General features: G+C 39.5%; 1 protein-coding gene across 3 annotated transcripts in view; it reads right to left on the bottom strand.

Annotated features, from left to right (window-relative positions):
- LOC109915480 (calnexin-like) overlaps positions 1-23269 on the bottom strand; it is a 53809-nt gene that overhangs the window by 8361 nt on the left and 22179 nt on the right. For all 3 annotated transcript variants that reach the window (XM_048599066.1, XM_048599050.1, XM_048599057.1), the window contains exons 7-13: positions 12513-12705; positions 10453-10642; positions 10159-10272; positions 9555-9711; positions 8009-8224; positions 4115-4234; positions 2868-2994 (exon numbers count right to left, since the gene is read on the bottom strand). In XM_048599066.1, the coding sequence (XP_048455023.1) occupies positions 2868-2994; positions 4115-4234; positions 8009-8224; positions 9555-9711; positions 10159-10272; positions 10453-10642; positions 12513-12705 (1117 nt within the window). The remainder of the gene's footprint in view (positions 1-2867; positions 2995-4114; positions 4235-8008; positions 8225-9554; positions 9712-10158; positions 10273-10452; positions 10643-12512; positions 12706-23269) is intronic.

Here is a 23269-nt window from a genome sequence, read left to right as displayed (position 1 = left end):
TCAAGGGATAATGGTGGCAGATCAAGCTGACAAATTCAAAACAGGAATCAGAGTTATTTTTTGTGAAGAAGCAGCCGAGACATGATATCTTTTGAATCTTGGAATTACTTAAGTCACTTCTTCCCAGTTTTGCATGTTGCTCTGTTCTTAATTAAAATTGTGAAAACAAATCACAAATATATTGCCCAAATCAAAAATACTGCAGCATCAAATTATCAGATTTTAAGAAAAACAAAATTGAATGAAAGAAATTGCTGGAGACACCAGCAGGTCAGGTACCATCTGTGAACTGAGAAACAAAGTTCAAGATCTAGATTTTCAGAAGTTGGAATGGTTTTTCGGTCCTGAATCTATAAATAGCTACTCACTTGTATCTTATTGACTATCAAATATTTTCATTTCATATGTTGTGTGCTATTTTCTACCTCCTATCTATTTTTCTTCTTTGAGAACTAGTGGACTCCAATTTAAGCTGACTGACAAAAGAAGAAATGGTGAAAAGGAAATCATTTCACACAACATGTTGATAGAATCTGGCATACTGTGCCTTAGAATGGTGGAGGCAGGTTCAACTGAAGCCTTTAAAAAGAGAACGAAATAATTTTCTGAAGCAAAAAAATGCAGGATTATCAGGAAAAGAAAATGTAGTGGGACTTAAGGAATAGCTCTTCTGGACACCCTGTATGAACATTGACTGAATGGCTCCCTTCTGTGCTAACATCATGGCTATATTTCTTAGTTGTGAACTTTCATACTTGCTTGTAATAATTAAAAAAGTTTTAAAAAGGCTCAACGCCTCACTCACAGCTGCAAAATTACAAAAAAAAACAAAAAATTAGGTAAGAGCCCATAAATGTTGGCACAGTTGGAGAAAGGTTTAGAACAAGAATACCAGTGTAGGACCAAGATCACCGAAAGTACAGCCACCAATGATGGGGCTAAACAAATACAGGATACATATGATTAGTTAGAGGAATGCAGAGACGTTTTGCTTTGGATGGGGAAACTGGGGGAGTTGTTCAAGGCCTGATAGTGGTTAGAGAGGTAGGAAAGAGTGAAACCATGAATATGATGAGAATTTTAAAGTTGAGGTGCTTTTATAAGAAAAAAGTTAATTCTGTTTTCAAAGTGTAATGGATGATTAGGATTTGGAGAGAGTTCAGATACGGCAGAGGGGCTTTGGACAAGTTTAAGGTTGAAGGAGGGTGCAAGTTTGAAGACTAGTCAAGAGAAAACACTGGAATGAAGATACCAAGGTTAAATTCAGCAGCAGTTAGGTTGAGGCAAGGGTGAAGACAGGAAATGCTACAGATGTGATCTTTGTAATAGTAAAGCTGTATCAGAAGGTCAGCTCTGATAGGAAGGAGAAGTTGCAAACAGAAAAACAATGTTGAGTCATCTGTTTCGATCTAAGATGATGGCCATGGGTGGGTACAGATTGATGGTACAAATCAAAGGCAATAGTTTCATTGTTTCCAATCTTCAACCGGAACAAATTGCTGTTTATCATAAATCATTGCAGAACAAGTAATCTAATGACACAGAAGCAGTGAAAACATAAATTAGTGAGCTGAAACTTAATTTATTCGGCTGTCAATTTCGTTGGGTTAAAGTTATTACCACATCTCACCAAACTCACCTCGTTAACTACCTACCCCACCCTTACAAAGCCCTACATTCATCTCCCTCAATACCTGCCTCTCTCTCTCAAAGAAGGAAATAAACAGCCTCCCAAAAGGGCAGAAAGAATCAAGGCAGGTGGTGTGCTGCTGGACATTTGGCTCCCCACACTTAAGAAGAGAGGATTTTGACTATGACCACCCCAAGTAGCTGATTGACTGTTGCCAAGCCCTTGGGCTGGTTTTGGAAGCTGCCCTCAACTTACTGTGCCAGGAAGCTCGGAGTGAAAGTCACCTCTCTTGACTTGACTGATACCTGATGACAACCATGACAAGCTTCCTGGCTTTGTAACTGTACTAAATAGAACAGTAATCTAGCAATACTGTGAGCCAGGTATCTCTGGCTGAGGGAACAAGGTACACAAAGGCAAGCCAAGGCAGAGATGCTGTGAGCATCCAAGTAGACTCAACAGGAGCCAGTACAGACAGAATGGGTCAAATGGCCTCCTTCCGTACTGTAAAATTCTATGATTCTAAGTGAGTGGGTGCCAAGAGTGCAAGTTGACGTGAGAAATGCAGCCTATCCAGGTCATAAGCTTGGTGTTTATCCCGAGCGCAAAGTGTCCTAGCTGCAGCCTTACAATGACAGTTGCTGTTGCAGCAATTGACAGCTGTCTAAGATGCAGCATTGAAGTGCATGCATCGCAAATGGATCAGAAGGTGTCATGAAGGCTCTTCAACGCTGGCATATGGCGGATGCTAACGCCTGTGGGTGTAGGTGAATATTGCTGATGTCTGGAGTCTGCTCTAAGAAATTGGTGCCTGGGGCTCAGCATGGAAGCGCTTTGGAAAAAGTTGAAGGCATCAGGTACCTAGTCTTGAGTTCTACGATTAGAATTTTTGGCTTTTAGTTTGCTTGCAGCAATGATAGAAATGCAGTGTATGATAGAAAGTTGCATGCTAATAAGACAAGATCTGCAAAGTCGTTAAATGAGCTATAATCCCCCTCAATTGGTAACTTGCTGCTGTCTAGCCTTGACACCTGGAACTTAGTTAAAAGATGCTGAGATCAACCTCACTGGACTTTTCACATGATTGTCACGTTTGTCACCTTAGCCCATATCATTTTGGCCCCTATAATATTCCAGCAGTTCACTATTACGGAATTCTTATTAGGAATCCTTTCAGAGATTATTCTCCTTCAAAACAATTTTAAAACAGAAGGAAGACAAGATGCTGTCCTTATACCTTTTGCAAGATTACATTCTTTCTTGCCAATCACTTCTTCTTGGTCCTCATCTTCCTGATTCTGTTCTTCTCGGACATCAGGCTGCACAGCATCAGTTTTCTTATATATAGCTGCATCATCAGGTTTCTAAAGAATTGTAAAATTTATGTTTACAGTTTCATAGTTCTTCTGTTAAAAAGGTCAAACTTAAAAACCCACGTGTTTCTTGATAAACCCAATTCATAGTCATTATTATTTTTTGCCTCCTGGACCCTCCTACTACAGGGGTTGTCAACTATGATTGGAGATATTCCTGGGGGTTTCACTGTAAGATTTCTTGCTTCCAACCATCTTATCGAACATCAGTTTTGATGATCAACAACAGCTAAATAACAAATAAAATGTGTTCAAAGAAAATTAAGAAAAAAAAACACCAAATTTGCTTTATTGGTCTTTGGTCACAGGAAAATTTAAGAGGATGGCAAACCTCCTGTCTGTCTATAATTGATTTAAAAATTTCCAATAGACTGAATAAGTAGGGGGGAAAAAAAATTAAAAAGAATTGGCAGTGGGAACATTGTCTGATATTTCTTCTGTAAGCTCAATGGGAAGGATTTCTCGGATGTAGAGTTAATTTTCTGCTGTGGAGATAGCAAGTTTAGAGGCAGAAAAATGACCTAAATTGGCAAGGTGACGGTGTATCCAAACTCAGCCATCTTCACCATATTTATATTCTGGGGGAGAAGGCCCAAAATTAAGCATCTCACCCCACCAATTGAAGCCCCTGATGCCTCAATAAAAATCAGCACCAGTACTTCCTCACCCAGGTCAAATTCAGCATTATCCAGCGATCAAATATGGGAGCGTCATAACCTGTAAAGCTGAAAATAGACAGTTAATCAAAGAGCCACTGAAAGCTCAAGTTCAAGTCCTAGCGGTTCCAAAAAAGTGCCATTACGTGTCTGGCAGATTGACTTAAAAATATTTTGCTCTTGTGGTAAAGTCTGAGCCAGAAGGTTCAAGTTCAAGTCCCAACTGCTCCAGAGGTGCATAGTAACATGCTGAAGAGAAAATTAAAAAAAAACTGGGTGTTTCCACCACATGGTGTCCATCAGTACCCTTGAGGGAAAGGTGATGTGGTAGAAATGTCCTAACTCTGACCTAGAAGGCTCGGGGTCAAGTCCCACTTTCTCCAGGAGGTGTGTAGTAACATCTCTAAACAGGTTGATTAGAAAACATCTATCAAACCTTTCATGCATTTTCTTACCTTGCTTGGCCAGCAGAACAGCACAATTAGCCCTAAAGGTAAAACAGCTGTCAGGATGTAAATAATCCAAAGCCAGGGACGCTCTTCTGCAGCAGTTGTCAACTGACCCAACACACCAGGCTGAAAAGAGAGAAAGATGAGTCACATAAATGATACCAAATAATCTTCAACGTGATACACACAAGGACTTTTGCTGTACTGGAAATCTCAACATCACTGTGGGTAAACTATACCAAATAAATACAGGATTGATTTAAGTAGCATCAAATGATACGGTAAGGTTCATTAAGTTTGAATTAAACTCAGTTTTAAAACTGATTTATTAGTAGAATGCTCTTAAAATTCTCATCAGCAGAATGGATGTTGGGAGGCAGGAGAAAAACAGAAGGGGACCTATGCTAAATAGGACAGAGAACGAAGTAAAATAAAATGAAACCCATAAAAATGGGGAAAATAAATCCCTAAAAACTTTAATTAAAATGCAAATTGTTTTCTTATAGTTATTATTGTAGCAAAACCATACTGGATTAAAAACTTTTAAGATTGGACTTCTGTTTTTGAGCTTAAAGAGATCATAAGACATAGGAGCAGAGGTAGGCTATTCAGTCCGTCAAGTTTCTCGATCACCGAATGAAATCGTGGATGATCTCCCACTTTCCTGCCCTCCCCCTGTAAGGCCTCAATTCCCTCACTGATAAAAAAAACTATTCATTACAGAGGACTGTGCAGGCTGGGTTGTTATGTATGTTTAAGGCTGAAATAAAGAATTCTACAGATCCACTAGTCTCCAAGAGAAGAGATTCCTCCTCAGTGTTGGATACGGACAACCCCTTATTCTGAGATTATGCCTCTGGTCCTCGACTCTCCCATCAGGAGAAACAACCTCTCCACATCTACCCTGTCAAGTCTCCTAAAAAAAAAAATTATATGCTTCAATAAAGGTCTCCTCTCATTCCAAACTCAAATGAGACCAGGCCCAACCTACTGAACTCCTTCTTGGAATACAATCTCACAAGATTTGGGTTCAACTGAGTGAAACCTCTCTCCACTGTGACAATGGCAGCTCGTCTTTCCTTAGATAAGGGAACCAAAATTGTTCACAGTATTCCAGTTATGGTCTAACTGGTACCTTGTATTGTTTAGCAAGACTTCCCTATTTTTATACTCCATCTGCTTTCCCTATTGCCTACTGAAAATGCACCCACTTATACCAACTCTATCTTCTTTTAGTTTGCCAATCCTCTATCCATACTAATATGCTACCCATATGCCCTTAAAAGAGGCTTGTGTGCGGTATCTCCTCAAAAGAAATGTCAAATTGGTCATGCAGGATTTCCCTTTCATGAAGTCATCCTGACTCTGCTTGATCATATGTATTTCCACATGTTCTGTTAATACTTCCTTTATAAAGAATTCAACATTTTCCCAATGACATATAAAGCTAACTGGCCTACAGTCACCTGTTTTCTGTCTCCCTCCCTCTTTGAGCAAGTGCATTGCGTTGGCAGTTTTCCAACTCTTGACTTTTCTAGAATCCAAGGATTTATCGAAGATTACTACCAGTTAACTCTCTAGCTACTTTTGCTAAAATCCGAGGATGCAACCCATTAGGTTGCAAGACTTGTTGGCCTTTTGCCACATTAGTTTCCCTAATACTTTCCAAGGATATCACACCTCAAGTTGTTCTGCCACCATTCGTTCACATTCAGCTTAGCATGTAGGTTATGCATTTTTCACTCTTGTCTGTAATCTAGGAAATCTGTTCACAGAATGGAATCTAGTTTTTTATTTTTTGACTATTCAAAATATATTTGATTACTCATTATCCACACTGCCTGACCCGCTGTGATTTCCAGCATTTTTTTTTGCAGTACATTTTCATCTAAGTCAAATATTTATTTCAAAGGTGAAAGTTCCACAATGGTCAATGAGGAACACCATTGGTCACAGACCTCCAGTCAGAAAAACACCCCTCCACAACTACCTCTGTCTGCTATGACCAAACCAATTTTGTAACCAATTTGCCAACTTGTAGCTTAGGCCTCTGGACCAGCCTAGCACAAGGGACCTTATCAAATGCTTTAGTAAAGTCCATCAACTGCCCTATCCTCTATCATTTTTTTCACTTTCTCAAAAAAACTGAAGCTTGTGAGACAAGACCTCCCCTGCATAAAGCCATGCTGATTATCCCCAATAAATCCTCCTGCATGCACCTAACAATTGTGCCCTAAGCAAGCCCCTGGCACTAAAGAGAGGCCCAGTCAATGTTGAGGAAATTAATATCACCCACTACAAAAGCCCTGTTGCTTTTATATCTTTTGATTTGCTTACACATCTATCCTCTATCTCTCATTGGTTACAGGGAGGCTTATAGTATTACCCCATTATAGTGACTGCACTTTTTTTTTAAAACAGTCTTGCTGGATGATCCCTCCAAGATGTTCCCTTTAGTACAATTGTGTCACTCCCTTTAATCAGTTATGCAACTTGCCCACCCTTTTTACCTCCCTCTCCATCCCGCCTGAACCATCCAAAGCCTTGAATGTTGGAAATCTTTGTCTTGCCCTTCTTTGAACCAAGTTTCTGTAATGGCTACCACACAGGAGTCCCTTACACCAATTCGGACTCTAAACTCATCTGCTTTTACCAGTTATGCTCCTTGCATTAAAATAAATACAGTTCAGACTGCCAGTCCTACCACGTTCATTAACCTGGCCCTGCCTGTTGTTCTTGTTAGACATACTTGACATGGACCTTCTCCTGAAATCACTCTGCGTGCTGACCTACTGTACCATTTCCCACCCTAAAGCCACATTAGTTTAAACCCTTCCAAATGGCACTAACAAACCTCCCTGCAAGGATACTGATGCCCCTCCAGTTTATGTACAACCTGTCCTTTTGTATATGTCCCAGTTGTACTGGTCAAGATCCCAGCAATCCAAATATCTGAAGCCCTCCCTCCTATACCAGCTCTTTCGCAATGCATTCATCTGTACTAGCTTGTCATTTCTGGCCTCACCAACATGTGGCACAGGGAGTAATCCTGAGGTTACAACCCTAGAGGCCCTGATTTTCAACTTCCTAACTTACTAAATTACTCTTGCAAGACCTCATCTCTCTGCCTATATTGTTCATACCAACATGGACAATGACCACTGGCTGCTCACCCTTCCCCTTCACAATGTCCTGTGCCTGCTCAGAGATATACTTTAGCCCAGCACCAGGGAGACAACACAGCACCTTGGAATCTCACTCATGACCACAGAAATGTTTATCTGGTCCCCTGATTATGGAGTCCCCTATCACTACCACTTGACTACACTTTGACCATCGCTGCTGTACAATAGAGCCAATTGTGGTGCCATTGACTTGGCTGCTGCTGTTGCTTTTCCAAGAGGCCACTCCTCCGCATCAGTTTCCAAAATGGTATATCTGTCTGAGAGGGGAATGGCCACAGGGTCCTCCTGCAATGCCTGCCCACGCTTACTAGCCCTCCTGGTGGTCATCGAATGCACTTTTGTCTGTGTAGCGCTTATTTGTGGTGTGACTGGCTCTCTAAAGCTGTTATCCATGACATTCTCAGCATCATAGATGCGCCATACCAAGTCACCTACAGCTCCAGCCTCTCCATGTGGCAAATCAAGGGCTGCAACTGAATTTCACTTTCTGCATACATGGACACTGGAAGTGTCCCTGAATTCCCACATGCTTTAGTAGGATCATTCCACAGTGCCAAGATCTCCTGTTACTGTTTGTAGTTGCTAAGGTTCACAGTAAACTACAAACCAGTGACACACCTTACTCACTGCTTACCAGAAACAAATAGGAGTGGAAGAAAAAGTTAATTTCTTCAAAGTAAAATGCACCTCTTGATTACATCAAGATGTTTCATACCTCATTTGCAGTAGCCACCATTTTCTTCAACTTCCAGCCATCTGCTGCCCATTGGTCAGACACTTCCTTCTCAGTACAGATGATAAAGTTATCAAACAAGATGTCAGAAGTCATGGACCACAGTTCTAGACCAACAGCAATGATTGGAGTCATTTTGTAAGGTTCTAAATCTTCAAAATAATTAGGATTTTCGACTTTCCTTGGATTCCATACACCCTGCATATAAAATGAGAAAAACAAATAAATGCCATCCAAAATATACTTCCTGCTCATTCCAAATTTATCTTGCATTATTAATAGTGCGCTTCCCTTCATCATAATCCTCAGAATAGTGAAACATATTATTTCTGCAGAAGCTAAGGAAAGGAGTAAGGAAATCCAGTTTGCCTCACATGCACCAGATACAATTCCAACCCAAACTAGGAGACTTTTTCAAGTAGTATTTTAAATGGAGAATTCTGAGATTTCACTTCCCTCCTCTTTCATTCTGTAAAGTATCGCTACATGTAATAAAAGGCTAAATCTTACTTTTGTTTTGGCTGTATCAGTTTCTTAAGAGTTTCCTTTTGGAAGAAGGTTTCTTGCTGTAAGTTCCAGCCAGTTTACTTGCTCTTACAAAAATAACCTTTAACTACTCCACCACTCTCTGTCTTTGCTTGCTGTATGCCACCAACTTGACATGCCTGCATCGTAATCCTGCATGTCCTTTGCATTGCCCACCTCCACCAGAACAAACAGGTGTGACATTAACTTTCAACTGTAATACCTGTGTTTCTCTCATTTCAGGAGGAAATATAGTGCACAATTGAAAGAGCCAAGACAGTTAGTGGGCTGCCTGGCATATGACGTCACTCTTTAAGAAGGTGATCCCGACTCAGGCTGCTCTGAGCGACCCAGACCTAGCCCTTAGACTGATATTGAAGGCTGTCCTCCCAGAGCAAAGCCCTTCCTCCTTAATATGATGGAGGACTGCTGGCAATCAAAACAAGCTTTCCTGCTTTGTATCTGCCTAAACAGCATGGCAATAACGCAGTACTGACAACCAGGCATCTCTGCCTTCAGGGTTAAAGTGCAAAAAAGGTAAGGCAGGGATGTGGTGATTATCCAGATAGGCTCAGAGTGAGTGAGCACTAAGACACCAAAGTGAACAAACTGTGGATACAGCCTGGTCTGTCCATGAAATGGGTGCATCTCCCTGAACACACAGTGTCCTTGTTGTAGCATTGGAATGATATTTACTATTTCACCATATTTACTTTCCATATTTTTAGCTTACTTATTAAATATTTGTCCTATTCTTGTTCCATCTTGATAATCAACGGTGCTAAAGCATTCCATAACAATATGTATATAGAAACAGAAGATCTCAAAAGTAGTTTCAACTACGCCACCAGCCATCTAGTGCAAATATCTAACATCCTAATACATCAATATCTTAGTTCTAATTCTCTTCACTTCCTCCTGTTATATTGCCCATCTAAATCGATGGCTCATAATTCCTCTTTCCATATAGATGATATATTTTAACACAGGTTTTATTGCATACCTGATAGTTTGGATTATCTATCATAGGTGGTTTCCATTTTCCTTTATAGCTAGGGTTGTTCATCATAGGTGGTTCCCAAACACCACACCCAGGAGCAGTTTCACATTTAGGATTAGGAATCTGGGGAGCTTCCCACTCACCATCCATTTCTTCATCCCTGAAGAGGAAATTATATTCTGACTGCATTACCCATATACATTGTACTGCAAATCTGTTTTTTTGCCGACCCCCCCAAAATATCAAAGTAACAGTAGTAAAGAAAATTTACAGGTCATTGCATCAACAATTGGACAAGAAACCGTAATCAAAGGACTGCATTGCATCGCTCAGATGTTACTTGTCTGTCATTTCCGTCTCAGTGAATATAGCATTAAATTTAACCTATGCCTTGAATCCTAAAGTCAGTAGAAAATTAATTTTTTTCTGGAAAATGCATTCGTAAACTAAGTCGTTGAACATATTTAATTGGCACAGATCTTTGTAGCCTGCATGTTTATTTGTTATCTTTCACATCTAAGATCAAGAAGTCTTCCATTTCTTCTGCCTCCTTACAAGGACCTACACTTTGAAATTAACAATCCTAAAAAAAATGAAAAATAATTACCAATCCTCTGGTTTCTCTGCACTAGGATCAGGGACGTACTCTGGTTCATCATCAAGCCAGCCTTCTGGTTTCACAGCATCTGGATCAATTATTTTTGCTGGAGCATCTTCATCCCTGAAAGAAGATCCTTTATTTTGTAGTTGTAACTGTAGAAGTATTCAAAATTATGAAATATATAATACACGTCTGCATTGATAAAATGCAGAAAGACATTTTTGACACTATATTCCAAAGGTATCAAATTAAACATTTAAATTAAAGCATTTCATAAGCTCTCCTCAAGATGGTACTCACCAGTCTTCAGGCTTCTGCGCATCAGGGTCAGGGATTTTTGGTCTTTCATCCCAATCTTCAGGTTTACGGTCATTAGGATCATCTACTTCTTTAGGTGGATTAATAGGTGGAGTCATATCTTCCAGCAGATTCCCTTTACTAACAACTGTTTGGTCAATCAGCATCTCAAAGCTGTTATCTGGATTTAGCACTGTCAGAAATATTAAACAAAAAGCCATTTAATTAAAAAAAGGTTGATATCCTAGGGAAATTCAACAACTATACAATGCTCCATGCACACATTCTTCTCCACAGGAACAGGATTCATACGTGAAGGGAATACATTATAGGGTGGGCATAATTTTACACATGATTTTTTATACATTATCATGCAGATATAAAAAGTTAAAGATATTCAAAGCCATGATATTTTTGAAATGTGTCGATGTTTTGTTACCAGTGACCATTCTTGACTTAGCTATAGGGGAAAGCACAAAACAAAATTATCTTCAATCTGTCTTGTCTCCTCCCAGGCTCAGGAGGTGAATCCAGGTCGTCTCAACTACTCAGTTCAAATCACTGAAGCTCATCAAGTATAATTATGTGCATATTGCAAATTAGCAAACTTAACTGTTGGGAAATGTGAAGACACATGAAATGAATCTGGCTGTCAGAAAGATATTTTATAACCTCCTGTTATTATACACTTCTGGAGTTGGTGGGACTTAGAATCAGAGAGTTATACAGCATAGAAACATACCCTTTAGTCCAATTCGTCCATACCGATCAGGTTTCCTAAACTTGTCCCATTTGGTTGCATTTGGCCCATAACTCTCTAAACCTTTCCTATTCACGTACCCGTTCAAATGCTTTTTTGTTTTTAAATGCTGCAATTGTGCTTGCAACTACCACTTTCTCTGGCAGGTCATCCTATAAATGCACCACCCTCTGTGTGAAAATATTGCCCCTCAGTCTCGTAAAGCTTTCACCTCTCACCTTAAACCTATACCCCTTAGTTTTGAGCTCCCCCATCCTATGGGGGAAGACCTTTTCTATTCACCTTATCTATGCCCCTCATGATTTGATAAACCTCTATAAAAGTCACCCCTCGACCTCTTACGCTCCAGTGAAAGAAGTCCTAGCCTATCTAGCCTCTCCTTATCACTCAAGCCCTCTAGATCCAACAACATTCTGATAAATCTTTTCTGAACCTTCTCCAAATTAATAATATCCTATAGGACCCAGATCTCATGGCTCAGAGATAGGGACACTACTACTGTGTCACAAAAGCCCCTCAGAACATGTATCCAAAACAGTGGGCTATGATACGAACAGTTGAAGCAGTGGTTATTTTTCATTTTCTGTTGAGATTATGCACATGCAGTACACATTACATTTCTTTGGAAAATGGTCTAACTGGCATTGGAAGGTAGATCACAGCATAATCTCTTAGTAAATTTAATACGCTAGATAAATTTCAAGTAGTGTGAAGCTTAAGTTTCATAATGGAGAAAGGCTCAAAATCCGAATTGCATGCACAATGTACAGGTTGTGATTCATCATTTAATTATAATTCATCAATAAATCCCCACTCAAAATCATTGTGATTAAATATTATTAATTTTTCACATAAATTTAATGAAATACACATTGAAAGATTCCCCTTAAGTGGCAAAAAGTGAATAATTTGCTGAAGCATAAAATGAACAAGATGTGAAATTTCAGCCATCCATAAGAAAGAAGGTCAGTCATACATTCTGAATCATTGTTTACTCAAAAGCATTTAGCACATATGAGTCTGTGAAGGGATCCAGATGTGGTAGTTAAGAGTAGAGTATGAAGGCTTAATGAATCTAGAAGAACAGACGCTCTCTGCAAAGCTCGTTCATGTATTTCAGGGCAATAAAGTCAATTAACTAAATAAATAAGATTCATTCAGGCCCCCCCACAAAAATGTATGAATACCTTGCTACCTCCTTCTAAACATGTTCTATTTAAAGTCCGGTCAAATTTTTGAACATAAAAGACATGATAGTGGAAAATACACAAATTGTCCAAGTCATCCAAACTGTTTAGAGTACCTAGAGTGTACAAATGTGTGATCTTGTCAGTGAAGAACTTTTTTAAATCTACGTCAGGGCGTTTAGCATGCTTTTCTTCATAGTCTCCAGTTATAGGATTCTGGTGTCTGAAGATGAAGTGCAGTTTGTAGTCTTCACCACATTTGTCTGGCCCAAACATAATCGAGTAAGGAGTTTTATCAAAGAACTTTTCCTGGAGAAGAAAGAAGCATTGATAGATGTTGCATCAGTGGCTATTAACATTGTAAAATGATTGTCAGACTGCCATAGGGCATCAATTGGATCAGAAGTTATTCGTATATTACAGAGAGCCCTAATCACTGTCAGAAAAATACATCAATTCATTAGTGGTGTCATCTGGTCCTTAGTAAATCAGGAAAAACTAGGCACCTAACTAATTCTTTAAAATTCTGAAATAACAAACATAACATAACATTTTTAACAACAGTATTTTAGTACAAAATAATTGCTGCTACATAACAGACTAACCAAACTGGCAACTATAAAAAGTCATCAGTTGATTGCTTGCAATTAGTAAATATGATTATACATATAACTTTTAGTATTATGAGTTTATCCATCTTAGAACTAAGAATTTCAAGTTGTAACTTATCATGTTCAAATGCAAAATAAATCACTAGAGTACAATGTCAAGATTAATATAGGAAAAGTGGTTAAGGTTTTTCATGTCAGATAAGATGATTTTAATCATAAGTAAAAATATCAGTGTGGCTGCTTCTAAAGGACATGGGAAGAAAATAAGATAATTTGATAATTGCATATGGTCTACATCAGTGAGTCATATCAACATACTCTGTCATCAAATGCAAATGCAGAGACCAAATCTCTATTTTCCGGTATTTTTGATTGTTGACTAAATAGGAAAGGAACTGTTTTAGGAAAGAAACAAGGATTTTGGAAAGCATTGCTTTAAAAACAAATTGCCTGATATTTATTGTACATGTTGTTTACATTACGGTTTCGTTAAACTTTGCGGGGGGTGGGGGGGTGAAAAACAGGAGCCAAGGGGTATGTACAAATGAAGATTCAGCAGACAACAAGCAACTGCTTGATCTGGGGTATGGTGACGAGTTATCATTAACAAAGGCGTTCCTGTCTGGCAACAACTGTGTGACTGGCTCCAGCATAGCTGAAGAGTTTGTGGTGATGAACGTCTGGTCAGAAGCAAATGGGGACTTCTGAAAAAGGAGCTATCCATTCCTCTGCAGTTTAAAAACACCTCAAGCCTGAAGAGAGTCCATTTATTTTCCTCATTAGTTGCTATAAGCTATGGCTCTTAACCACTAAGTTGTGAATCAGTCGTTCTGTGCCTCCAACAAATCAGAGAAAGTACATGTAGAAGAAGACTGAAGAGCAGCAGGACCTGGCAAGCCAAAATGATAGTCTCGGATTCCTATGGACAGGGATTTGGATTGTCTTCCAGACTTTGATTTCGGTCAAGATACCTACCTGCATTTGGGGGAGTTTTAGAGTTCGAATTAGTAGAATTCTAGGTTGATAATTCATAATTTAACTGTAGCTAGAATCTACTTCTTTATAATAAAAAGTACAGAAACCTGGTCATGTATTCTATTAATCTGAGTCTAACAGGCAGATAAATTGGGCAATTTTGAGTATTCACTATAAAAGTACTCAAAGAATATTGAAATAATCAAGAAAATTCCCAGCACTACCAAGTGAGGAATAACAATGTTTGAGGTCTTCTCGGGATTTATTTGTAAAAGGAGATAATGAGAATTTGCTTGTGGTATTAGTAAATAACACAGGTGAAGAAAACTTTCAAAAACTTGATTGAATGGCTCAGAACGTAAACTGGAGGTAGCACTGCCTGACTAAGAAGGTAGAGATAATTGAGGTATTAGCATGACACTTGGGTTTAGGAGGAAATACAAGAATGATCAGGTACTCAAGGTAGTGAAAGATCCTAAACAAGTAAAAGTCAGTCATGGTCAGTCAGCTTGAGAATAAGGAGAAGTTTGAGAAACTAGAGAAGGCAGAAAAAGGCAAAGGAAGACCAGAGAAAGATAAGCAAAGGGAAATGGAATTAAGCGCAAGTTTAAAATGAACCAGAAAATGTCAGATTTTGATGCAGACCTTGGTGGGGAGAAGCTGTCATAATTTGAGGTCCGGAAATGAAATGTTTAAGTTTGCACAGGCCCTATCAAAATTTCAAGAAAAAAATGTTGAGGGATTCTTCACGTCATTTGAGAAAATGGCTAGACAAATGAATTGGGGAGGACTAGGCTTTGCTCATAGAGAATACATTGACACGTAAAGCACAGGAAATTTATGTTTTCCTGTCAGAGGAGATTTCTTGGGATTATGATGTTGTAAAGAAAACTGTATTTGCTGCATATGAATATATGCCTGATGCATACAGGCAAGGTTTTTAGAATTTAAGGAAACAGCTTTGACAAAAATATACTGAATTTGAAATGGTTAAGCAAAGTATTTTGGACAGGTGGATATAAGCAGTAGAAGCTGAAACCATGCATGAAGTTCAAGGCATTAATCCCTTAAAGGTAATGAGTTTCTAAATTCCTTTTCTAAGGAGGACCTATGTCAAAGGTCCACAGGATGGGAACTGCTAGACAGGTGTAGTTCATAATTATTTACCTGGAGCTGGAATATATTCATTTGCAATAAATTGTAATCATTCTTAAGTAAAAAACCTGGTTCATGCTTTGTCGACCTGGGCCTGAAATTTGTGTACTTTAACTTTTGTGATGACTCCACATTGTCTCACCGAGTGTTAACATTAGACAGCACTTGCATCGGAATATTAACATAAATAAAATGCGTATGAGAGAGATCTGGTGATAGAAGTAACTGGGAATAAGATCAAAATTTGCTGAAAACAACATTTGAAACGACATGTCATTAGTGTGAAAAATGGACAGCAATTTATAATCAAGAAGAGATCAAACAAAATTGTTTAAAGTTGCAGAATGATTCACATCATACTGCTGTTGGCTATGTAAAACTAGCAACTCAAAACAAAAAGTACCTCGCTCCTAAAGCCCCCATGAGTTTTATGCAATTGCTGCATTTGCACATTAAACCCACCCAAGTCTAGCAATTACTAAGTTTTAACATCAATAATTATCACTGACTGCCATTCATTCTCTGGGTTTAGACAATTTGTGGAGTCACTTTCAGTGGATGAATTGCTGTCAAGACATTTTAATAAGTGTCAAGTGTTAAACAAGAGAAAAGTTAACAAAGCCCATCTTTCTCTTTATTTCTTTCCCTGATTTTTGTGTGCATGCATGTGCGCATGCGTATTTTTGCAGCTGTGCACGCACAGTTGCTTTTCAATTCTTAACTGTTTCTCCTTTTACAGAATGAAACTTAAGTCATCAATCAAGGTCCCAGATGCTCTGAACATGCACTGGTGCAGATACTGCTGTGCAGTTCTATGAACTAAAAAAAACATCAAGCCAAAAGATGCAAGAGAAAGCCTTATTAAACCACTTATGTATAAAGCCTTACTTCAGCAAATTCCAAAGCAGTGTTTTATAACTTTAAATAGCTAAGATGAGAACACAGTGTAAACAGATCAGATGATAACATAAGTGTATTCTTCAGACATGACACTTGGGTCAAAAGGTCAAATGTTTGAAATAACTTGTAACAGCACATTTTGCCAGAATTTCAGGATACATGAGCAATGTAGCAACTAAGTCAGGAAGAGGAAGGTACAAAAGTAGATGGAATGGTAATACTATTGAGTAATTCTCAAGGGTAAGAGTGGGTGAAGTCAAAAAGTCTGAAATTGTGTGACAACAAATCATGCACACATTATAGTTCAATGCTGCAGTGCGAAGGGTTGGAAAAAGAACACTTTTTATGATCTCTAGTGAAATGCAAATATTTCTAGGCTTCTTCAAATGGGTGAAACTATTAGACTGCAAGTGCATAGAAACACCAGCTTTTTCTGTTTACCTTCCACAACCATCAAAAACATAGACAAATGCATTAGTATGGAACGACCAAAGTGATCTCAGAATTTCAGCATTCACTGCAATTAGTGCACTTAATACAGAACAAATCCATTCTAACAACAGAATGTGACACTGTAGATTATGTAGCTAGGAAATGAAGCAAAGGACTATTGCGGGGGGGAGTCAGTGGTCAAAAAAAAATGTCAAAGTGCAGAATTTCACGTCCCTGAATTTTAAACTGATCAGCAACATGATGCAAAAGAGTAAAATTACCTGCTGAAAGGTTGAAACATTGGCCTGCATGTGACCAAATCAGCTGGATGACCTGGTGTTGGGCATATTTGAATCAGTGGCATACATTTGGCTTTATGAGAATTAGAATTAGCTTTACTGTCACATGTACTCAAATGAGGACAGCAAAGTGTGCAAGTTGTTTATTACTGTATTTTCTTAGGTACAAAAGGTCTCTAGGTTCAGCTTCTTCAGTTACAGTTCTCAGAAAAAGACAGAAGTAAAAAGTTCAGCATTGCAGATTTTAGGACAAAAAAATAGTTCAGAACAACAGTCTTCCAGCCCAGTCCGAGGCTGGCACCTAGCCTCCAGACTGTACTGGGCCTGGACTCCAGAACGTGCCAGGTTTCAACTCAGGGCTCACAAGGACCGGAGATCACTCTGGAATCAACGAGACTGGAACGGCTGGTATTTGGGAGAGATGGCCAATTAAGCGTGGCGAACAGATTGTGGCGCCCATCAGCAAGATGTTGGACTTACTTCTGAAAGCATCGCCGACACCTTGTGGACAGATTCTGAGAAGAGAGGATCTATATCAATGGAAGTTCAGAAAAACTGGCTTTATTATCAGGAATGATAAAGTCACTCAGCAATGTTGCCCTGGAGGCACTTCTGTCAGAGCCAGCAAGCCTAAGAACAAATAGCTAGAGGTGTTAGGGATAGGTGGTCAACTGAATGCCTGATTAGGAATAGATTTAATTACCTATGTTATCTGGAAAGGGCAAGTGATATTTAGAATTGCAAATGGAAGGCAAACATGAATTTAAAAAGTCGCCCATGAAATGTGGAGCCAGGCAGTAGATCCACACCATGCGGCAAAACCAGGCACCCACATTCAGATGCTCCTGGATCTGTCTTTAGTGATGGGTAAACACTGTTCTTAGATGGTTGAAATGGTCACTTGGCCATGTCATACAACTGGCATGATGCTGTACCTTTAACATGTTTCAGCCTCACTAGAAGAGTTGGAGCTTGAGACAGGAGTTATACATTGTACTTGCAGGACAAGTGAATTTATAACATTAGAGTTCATCAGCACATGGAAGATGTGATGTCATTCATTGCTGTGGTGACACTGATGGAGAAGAAGGCCTGATTCATCAGACAGGTCACAGCAAAGCAAAAAAAGTGTGCAAACAACAGAGTGTGAAATGACAGCTCCAGTCTTCTGACCATACGATTGTCCAGACAGGAAACATTCAAGGAGAGACAAAGCATAGCACTGAGTGGATGGAGAGGGCATACACCATTGTGTGATCATATCCATGTGACGTATGGAATGATGGATGGGCAAGATGGGCCAACTATGCATCTCTTCATTGACAGAATAATGCAGATAACTTGAACATTTGGGAAGCGCACTGCTTCCTGTGTGAGCCTTGATAACCCCGTGAATACAGACTATGATCCCATGCATCCAAAGCATTCCAGTCACGGTTCTGAAGTCAACTATCCTGTCAGCAAGGTTAGCGGTTTAAACAAGATATTAGCTAACCCGACAGTCAATGATTTCTGTGATTTCCTTATGCAGCGATGGGTTGCATGGATAGGTTTCTAGCTCACCCTGGAATAAATCTCAGGTGAATAAATGCCAACATTATTTTCAACATTCCAGTGTTAGGTATCCACCACTTCCTATGGTGTAAACTCTTGTTTTCTGAAACTGCATAGCTCCACCAGCAACATCCTAGAGAAACATTGGAGACTTTGATGCTTGGACTCTCTATGAAACAGAATACTGGTTGGAAGGGAGTAGAATCTCCTGCAATCATGAAGCTGCCCTCTAGCCTTCTGTGCTGTCTTTTGACTATACCAAAATCAACTCGTTGGAACTCCTGGTCATCATTCCATGTTCTTCATCCCCATCTCTGCACCACCGTACTGGAGGAGTCAAAAGTCTGAAAGCGTTGACCCTATAGCCAGATGAAGTGCCTCTCAGGAACCTTGTTCTGCCTCCACTAATTGAAGACTTGGTAAACACTCTACGGTAAAAGCACTTCACTTTGACCAGAATTTCTGCAGTTTCTCCAAATAGGTGTCATTTCTTTAGCTTAAAGCCTACAGACAGTTTCAAATTTTGACTGCCAGATTTCCCCCCTCAAATAAACTGCTGTTCAGAACTCACTTTCTTTGAGGAGCCAAAAGCATGCCCCTGTGCATCTCATGTGCTGTTCATAAAATTAGAAAGGAATAGACAAATAACTGACAATGGCAACTAATAACTTTAAAATTACCTGCCCGTCATTATTATTAATCCTTTGCAAAATTGGTTGGCTGTGGGACAATGTCAGACAGCCAGCCTGATAAGCCTACATCATTTTACAGGTCCCAGAGGGATGGGGAAATGGAGGCAGAGATCAGTTCTGTTAACTATGATACTCTGTCCATAGGTGGTACCAGACCTGCTGAGCACTGCTATCATTTGCTTTTTTAAAAATATAAAGAACTTGTAAAAATTTGCCAACACAGAATCTTTATCGCTTGAAAGCTCCTTGTACATTGCTGTAAAAAAAAACAAACCCAGGTTATCAGCAGAAAATCCTGTTAAGACATTGCATCTCAATATCATGGTATCATCAAACTAATCTTCCTGCACCATAACACTTTGTTGCCTACCTTCAAATATAGTCTCTACAAATTTCAAACCCAAGTTAAAAAAAATTACATGAATAGAAAATATCATCCAAAAAGGGAAAATGTGATATATACAGACAAATAGAGAATTAAGAGTTATACAACAAGAATGGCATTAGAAGAATTCTATCAGTGTAGACATTTCACTTTTATAACCATCTGAAACTGAAGATGAAAAAACCCTCATCCGTTTCATATATAGCAATGTGAAAACTTAATTAGGAAGAGAGTGCACTGATAACTGTGCTCTATTATTCCACAAGCTGTCATAAATTTGTAACTACCACATTAAATCACCAAGATGATCAATGTGCCTGACTGACTGCTATTCAGGACAAAGATAATTTATATCTGGTTTTGTCATCAACAGAAAAATAAATATTTATAGGAGAATGCCTATAAATATCCTGCATGTCCCCCATAACCTCTAACTCTCTGGCTGACCAAAAATCTGAAAAGAAAAGTGGAGTTAGATAATGGCCTAGCCTCTAGCTCTTTGTAAAGGAGAATTCCAATGGCTAACAATGTTTATGAAAGAAGGAATTACTCTCCAGAAATGGGAGATTACTTTTACATTGCGGGGGAAAAAGGGTCAGGAAAGTGGACGAGAGGAGCATTAGATCAGCCATGATCTGTTGAATGATGGAACACGATCGAGGGGCCAAATGGCCTACTCCTGTTCCTATTCCTATGGACATATTTATTGTAAACGAACTCATTTCCACCCCGGCTTCCTTTAACAGTTGAGGACATAATGCATCTGATCCTAGTGATCTGTCCACATTCAAGGATGTCGGTCTCCATTACTTCCCTTTTCATTGTGATTATTTAATCTAATACTATTTCTCACTTGTCCTTTTTAACTAGAAAAACAGCTTCATCCCTCTCTTATTTGAAGGCAGAGACAAAGTATTGCTATGTAACTGCTGCTTGATAGCACCATTGCACCTTGCATTACTTTGCAGATGATGGAGGAAGCTAAGGAGATTCATTGGATTGCATTGGAAGGAATTCAAAGAAGGTTGACTATGCAGATTCCTGGGTAAAGGAGTTGTTTCATGAGGAAAGGTTGTGTAAGTTGATCTATATTCATTAAAGATTGGAAGAAAGGTGATCTTACTGAAGCATACATATTTTTGAGTGGATTGACAGGATAGATGTTGGATATTTCTTCTCGTGGGCCAAATCTAGAACTTGGAGCCACAATGTAAAAGTAATCTCCCATTTATGGAGAGTAATTCCTTCTTTCATAAACATTGTTAGCCATTGGAATTCTCCTTTACAAAGTGCTAGAGGCTAAGTCATTATCTAACTCCCTTTTAAATTTCAGATTTTTGGTCAGCCAGAGAGTTAGAGGTTATAGGGGACTTGCAGGATTGGTACTAAGGCCACAACCAGATCAAACATAAATCTTATTCAAGGGTGGGGCAGGCTTGAATGGCCTACTGCTCATTTTTTCTGATCTTAAGTGGTGGGAATTGGCAGGATTGGATTTGCCCTGTGTAGGAACTGCAATGAGGTCAGCCAGGTGGACCTCAGAATATGAGTAACCTGATTGGACCAGACTAACAGCCCCAATCAGGGAGCCCTGGCTGACATAAGAACAGGATTGTCAGACATCCTATTCATTGAGAGCTGGCTCTGAAAAAGCTGGATCAGTGTCAAGGATTTGATGTGTAAATAAAGGGTGATTTGGTGACAGTATACCAGCCTCTGGAGTCATTTCACTTTTGCTTTTTGTAAGCAGATGCTCCTGAACAATTTTCTATAGTTGGGTAGATGACAGTGTTGTAGCTGTCCTGGTACAGCGCGACCAGGGTGTGGTTAGCTCTGCACAATGTGTCATCAGTACTATTGCTAGGAGGTGATCACGGTACATAGCATTTCCAGTATCCAATGCCTGCAATCATTTTTAGATATCATTTGGAACGAACTAAATTGTCTGAGGTTTGTGACACTTGGGACTGCAGAAAGACGACATGATGGATTATTCTCTCAGCCCTTCTGTTTGGAGACGATGCAAATACTTTAAATTCATCTTTGGCATCAATGGGGGTTCCCCATTGCTGAGCTCCCCCAGCACGAAGGATTGGATATTTGTGGAGCTTTGTTTAATTAACAACCACCATTCATGACTGGATGTGGGAGGATGGGGAAGCTGCGATCTGGAATGTTGCTGTGGGATTGCTTAGCACTGTCATTTGTTCTTCCATGGTTTGCCATACAACTTGTCCCAGGTTACAGCGTCAACAGGCTGACCTCACTTTTAAAGTTATTCCTGATTCTGTTTTTGGCATTCCCTCCTACACCCTTCATCTTCAATGAACTTGGGTTGATTTATACTATTTAGCATGATGGCAGATAGAGACTGTGCCCAGTGTGCAGATGGCATTTTGTCTTTACAAGGCATGTTCAGTGGTCGCTACCTCATGGGCAGATGCATCTGCAACAGGTTGACTGACGAGCACAAGGTCTAGTAGGCTTTTCCCTCTTAATGGTTCTCTGACCACCTGCTAGGCGGCGCCTGCAGCAGATATTCAGGACTTGACCACCTCAGTCAGTGGTAGTACTCTAAATCACTCTTGGTGATGGACATTAAAGTCCCCAATGAGCACATTCTGTGCCCTTGCCATCCTCAGGGCTTCCTCCAAATGGCGTTTAGCATGGATGAGTACTGAATCATCAACTGAGATGAGGCACTTGGTGATAACATGAAATTTCCTGGTCTTTCTGATATTGCCAGGTTTATTTCTCAGCCTTTAGTGCAAAAGCTATGTAACGTTTGCAATCCTCAACTCCTCTGCCACCACCCATGTACCCAAGGACTAAATCGAGAGATTGCAATCAAGAGCTCAATATTTTCCACCATTTCTTCCATCAGAAACCTGGGAATCATCCCAACCAGATCAGACTATCCAATTTAGGTACTGGTGAAAACAATTTTAATTCATATTTTTAACTCCCCTCATATGGGAAGTGATGGCCCAGTGGTATTATCACTAGACTGGAAAAATCCATCTGCTTCATTAATGTCCTTTAGGAAAGGAAACTGCCATCCTTTTTTGTTCTGTCCTACATGGGACTCCAGACTCTCAGTATTGTGGTCAACACTTAACTGCTCTTGGGTAATTAGGAAAGAGCAATAAATGCTGGCCTAGCCAGAGATACCCACATTTTATAGTTGTACCTCCTCTTAATTTTTACCTCATTCAGTAAAATTTTGTTGCTTTGTTTTTTTTTGGCAAAGTCATTTTCTAGGTAAACACTAATAAAGAGTATTCATTCAGGACCTCAGCCATGCCTTTTATGTTCACCAATGAATCACCACTTTCTTGCCTAATCAACTCCACTACTCCTGACAATTGAGACCTTTGGGCTCCCTTTTACTTAGCAACCAGTCTATTCTTGTCCTGACCTTTTGCCTCTTCTTTTTACACTTCTTCTCTATACTGTTTAGTATTCAGTCTGATTGTCCCTTGTATATTCCACATTAGCCAGTAACGAATATACCACGTCAGTGCAAAAGCAAAGAAAGAATCATGGTAGTGTTAACATTAATGATGTAGGGTTGAACAACGCCTGATAAAATACAGATACATTCCTGATGAGGTGAAGTTTATAAAAATGCATGGACAATTAACAATGTTATCCTCAAATAACAATGCTGAGAAAGGGTTCAGCAAAAACAAACAAAAAAGAACTTTATTAGCTCAGAGATAGTAGGAACTGCAGATGCTGGAAAATCTGAGTTAACAAGGTGTAGAGCTGGATGAACACAGCAGGCCAAGCAGCATCAGAGGAGCAGGAAAGCTGACGTTTCGGGCCTAGACCCTTCTTCAGAAATGGGGGAGGGGAAGGGGGTTCTGA

This window comes from Rhincodon typus, chromosome 1, assembly GCF_021869965.1.
Source record: "Rhincodon typus isolate 14 chromosome 1, sRhiTyp1.1, whole genome shotgun sequence".
In the NCBI taxonomy this organism is placed as follows: Eukaryota; Metazoa; Chordata; class Chondrichthyes; order Orectolobiformes; family Rhincodontidae; genus Rhincodon; species Rhincodon typus.
Note: the sequence above shows the minus strand (reverse complement) of the source record. Positions and strands in the feature narration are given on the sequence as shown.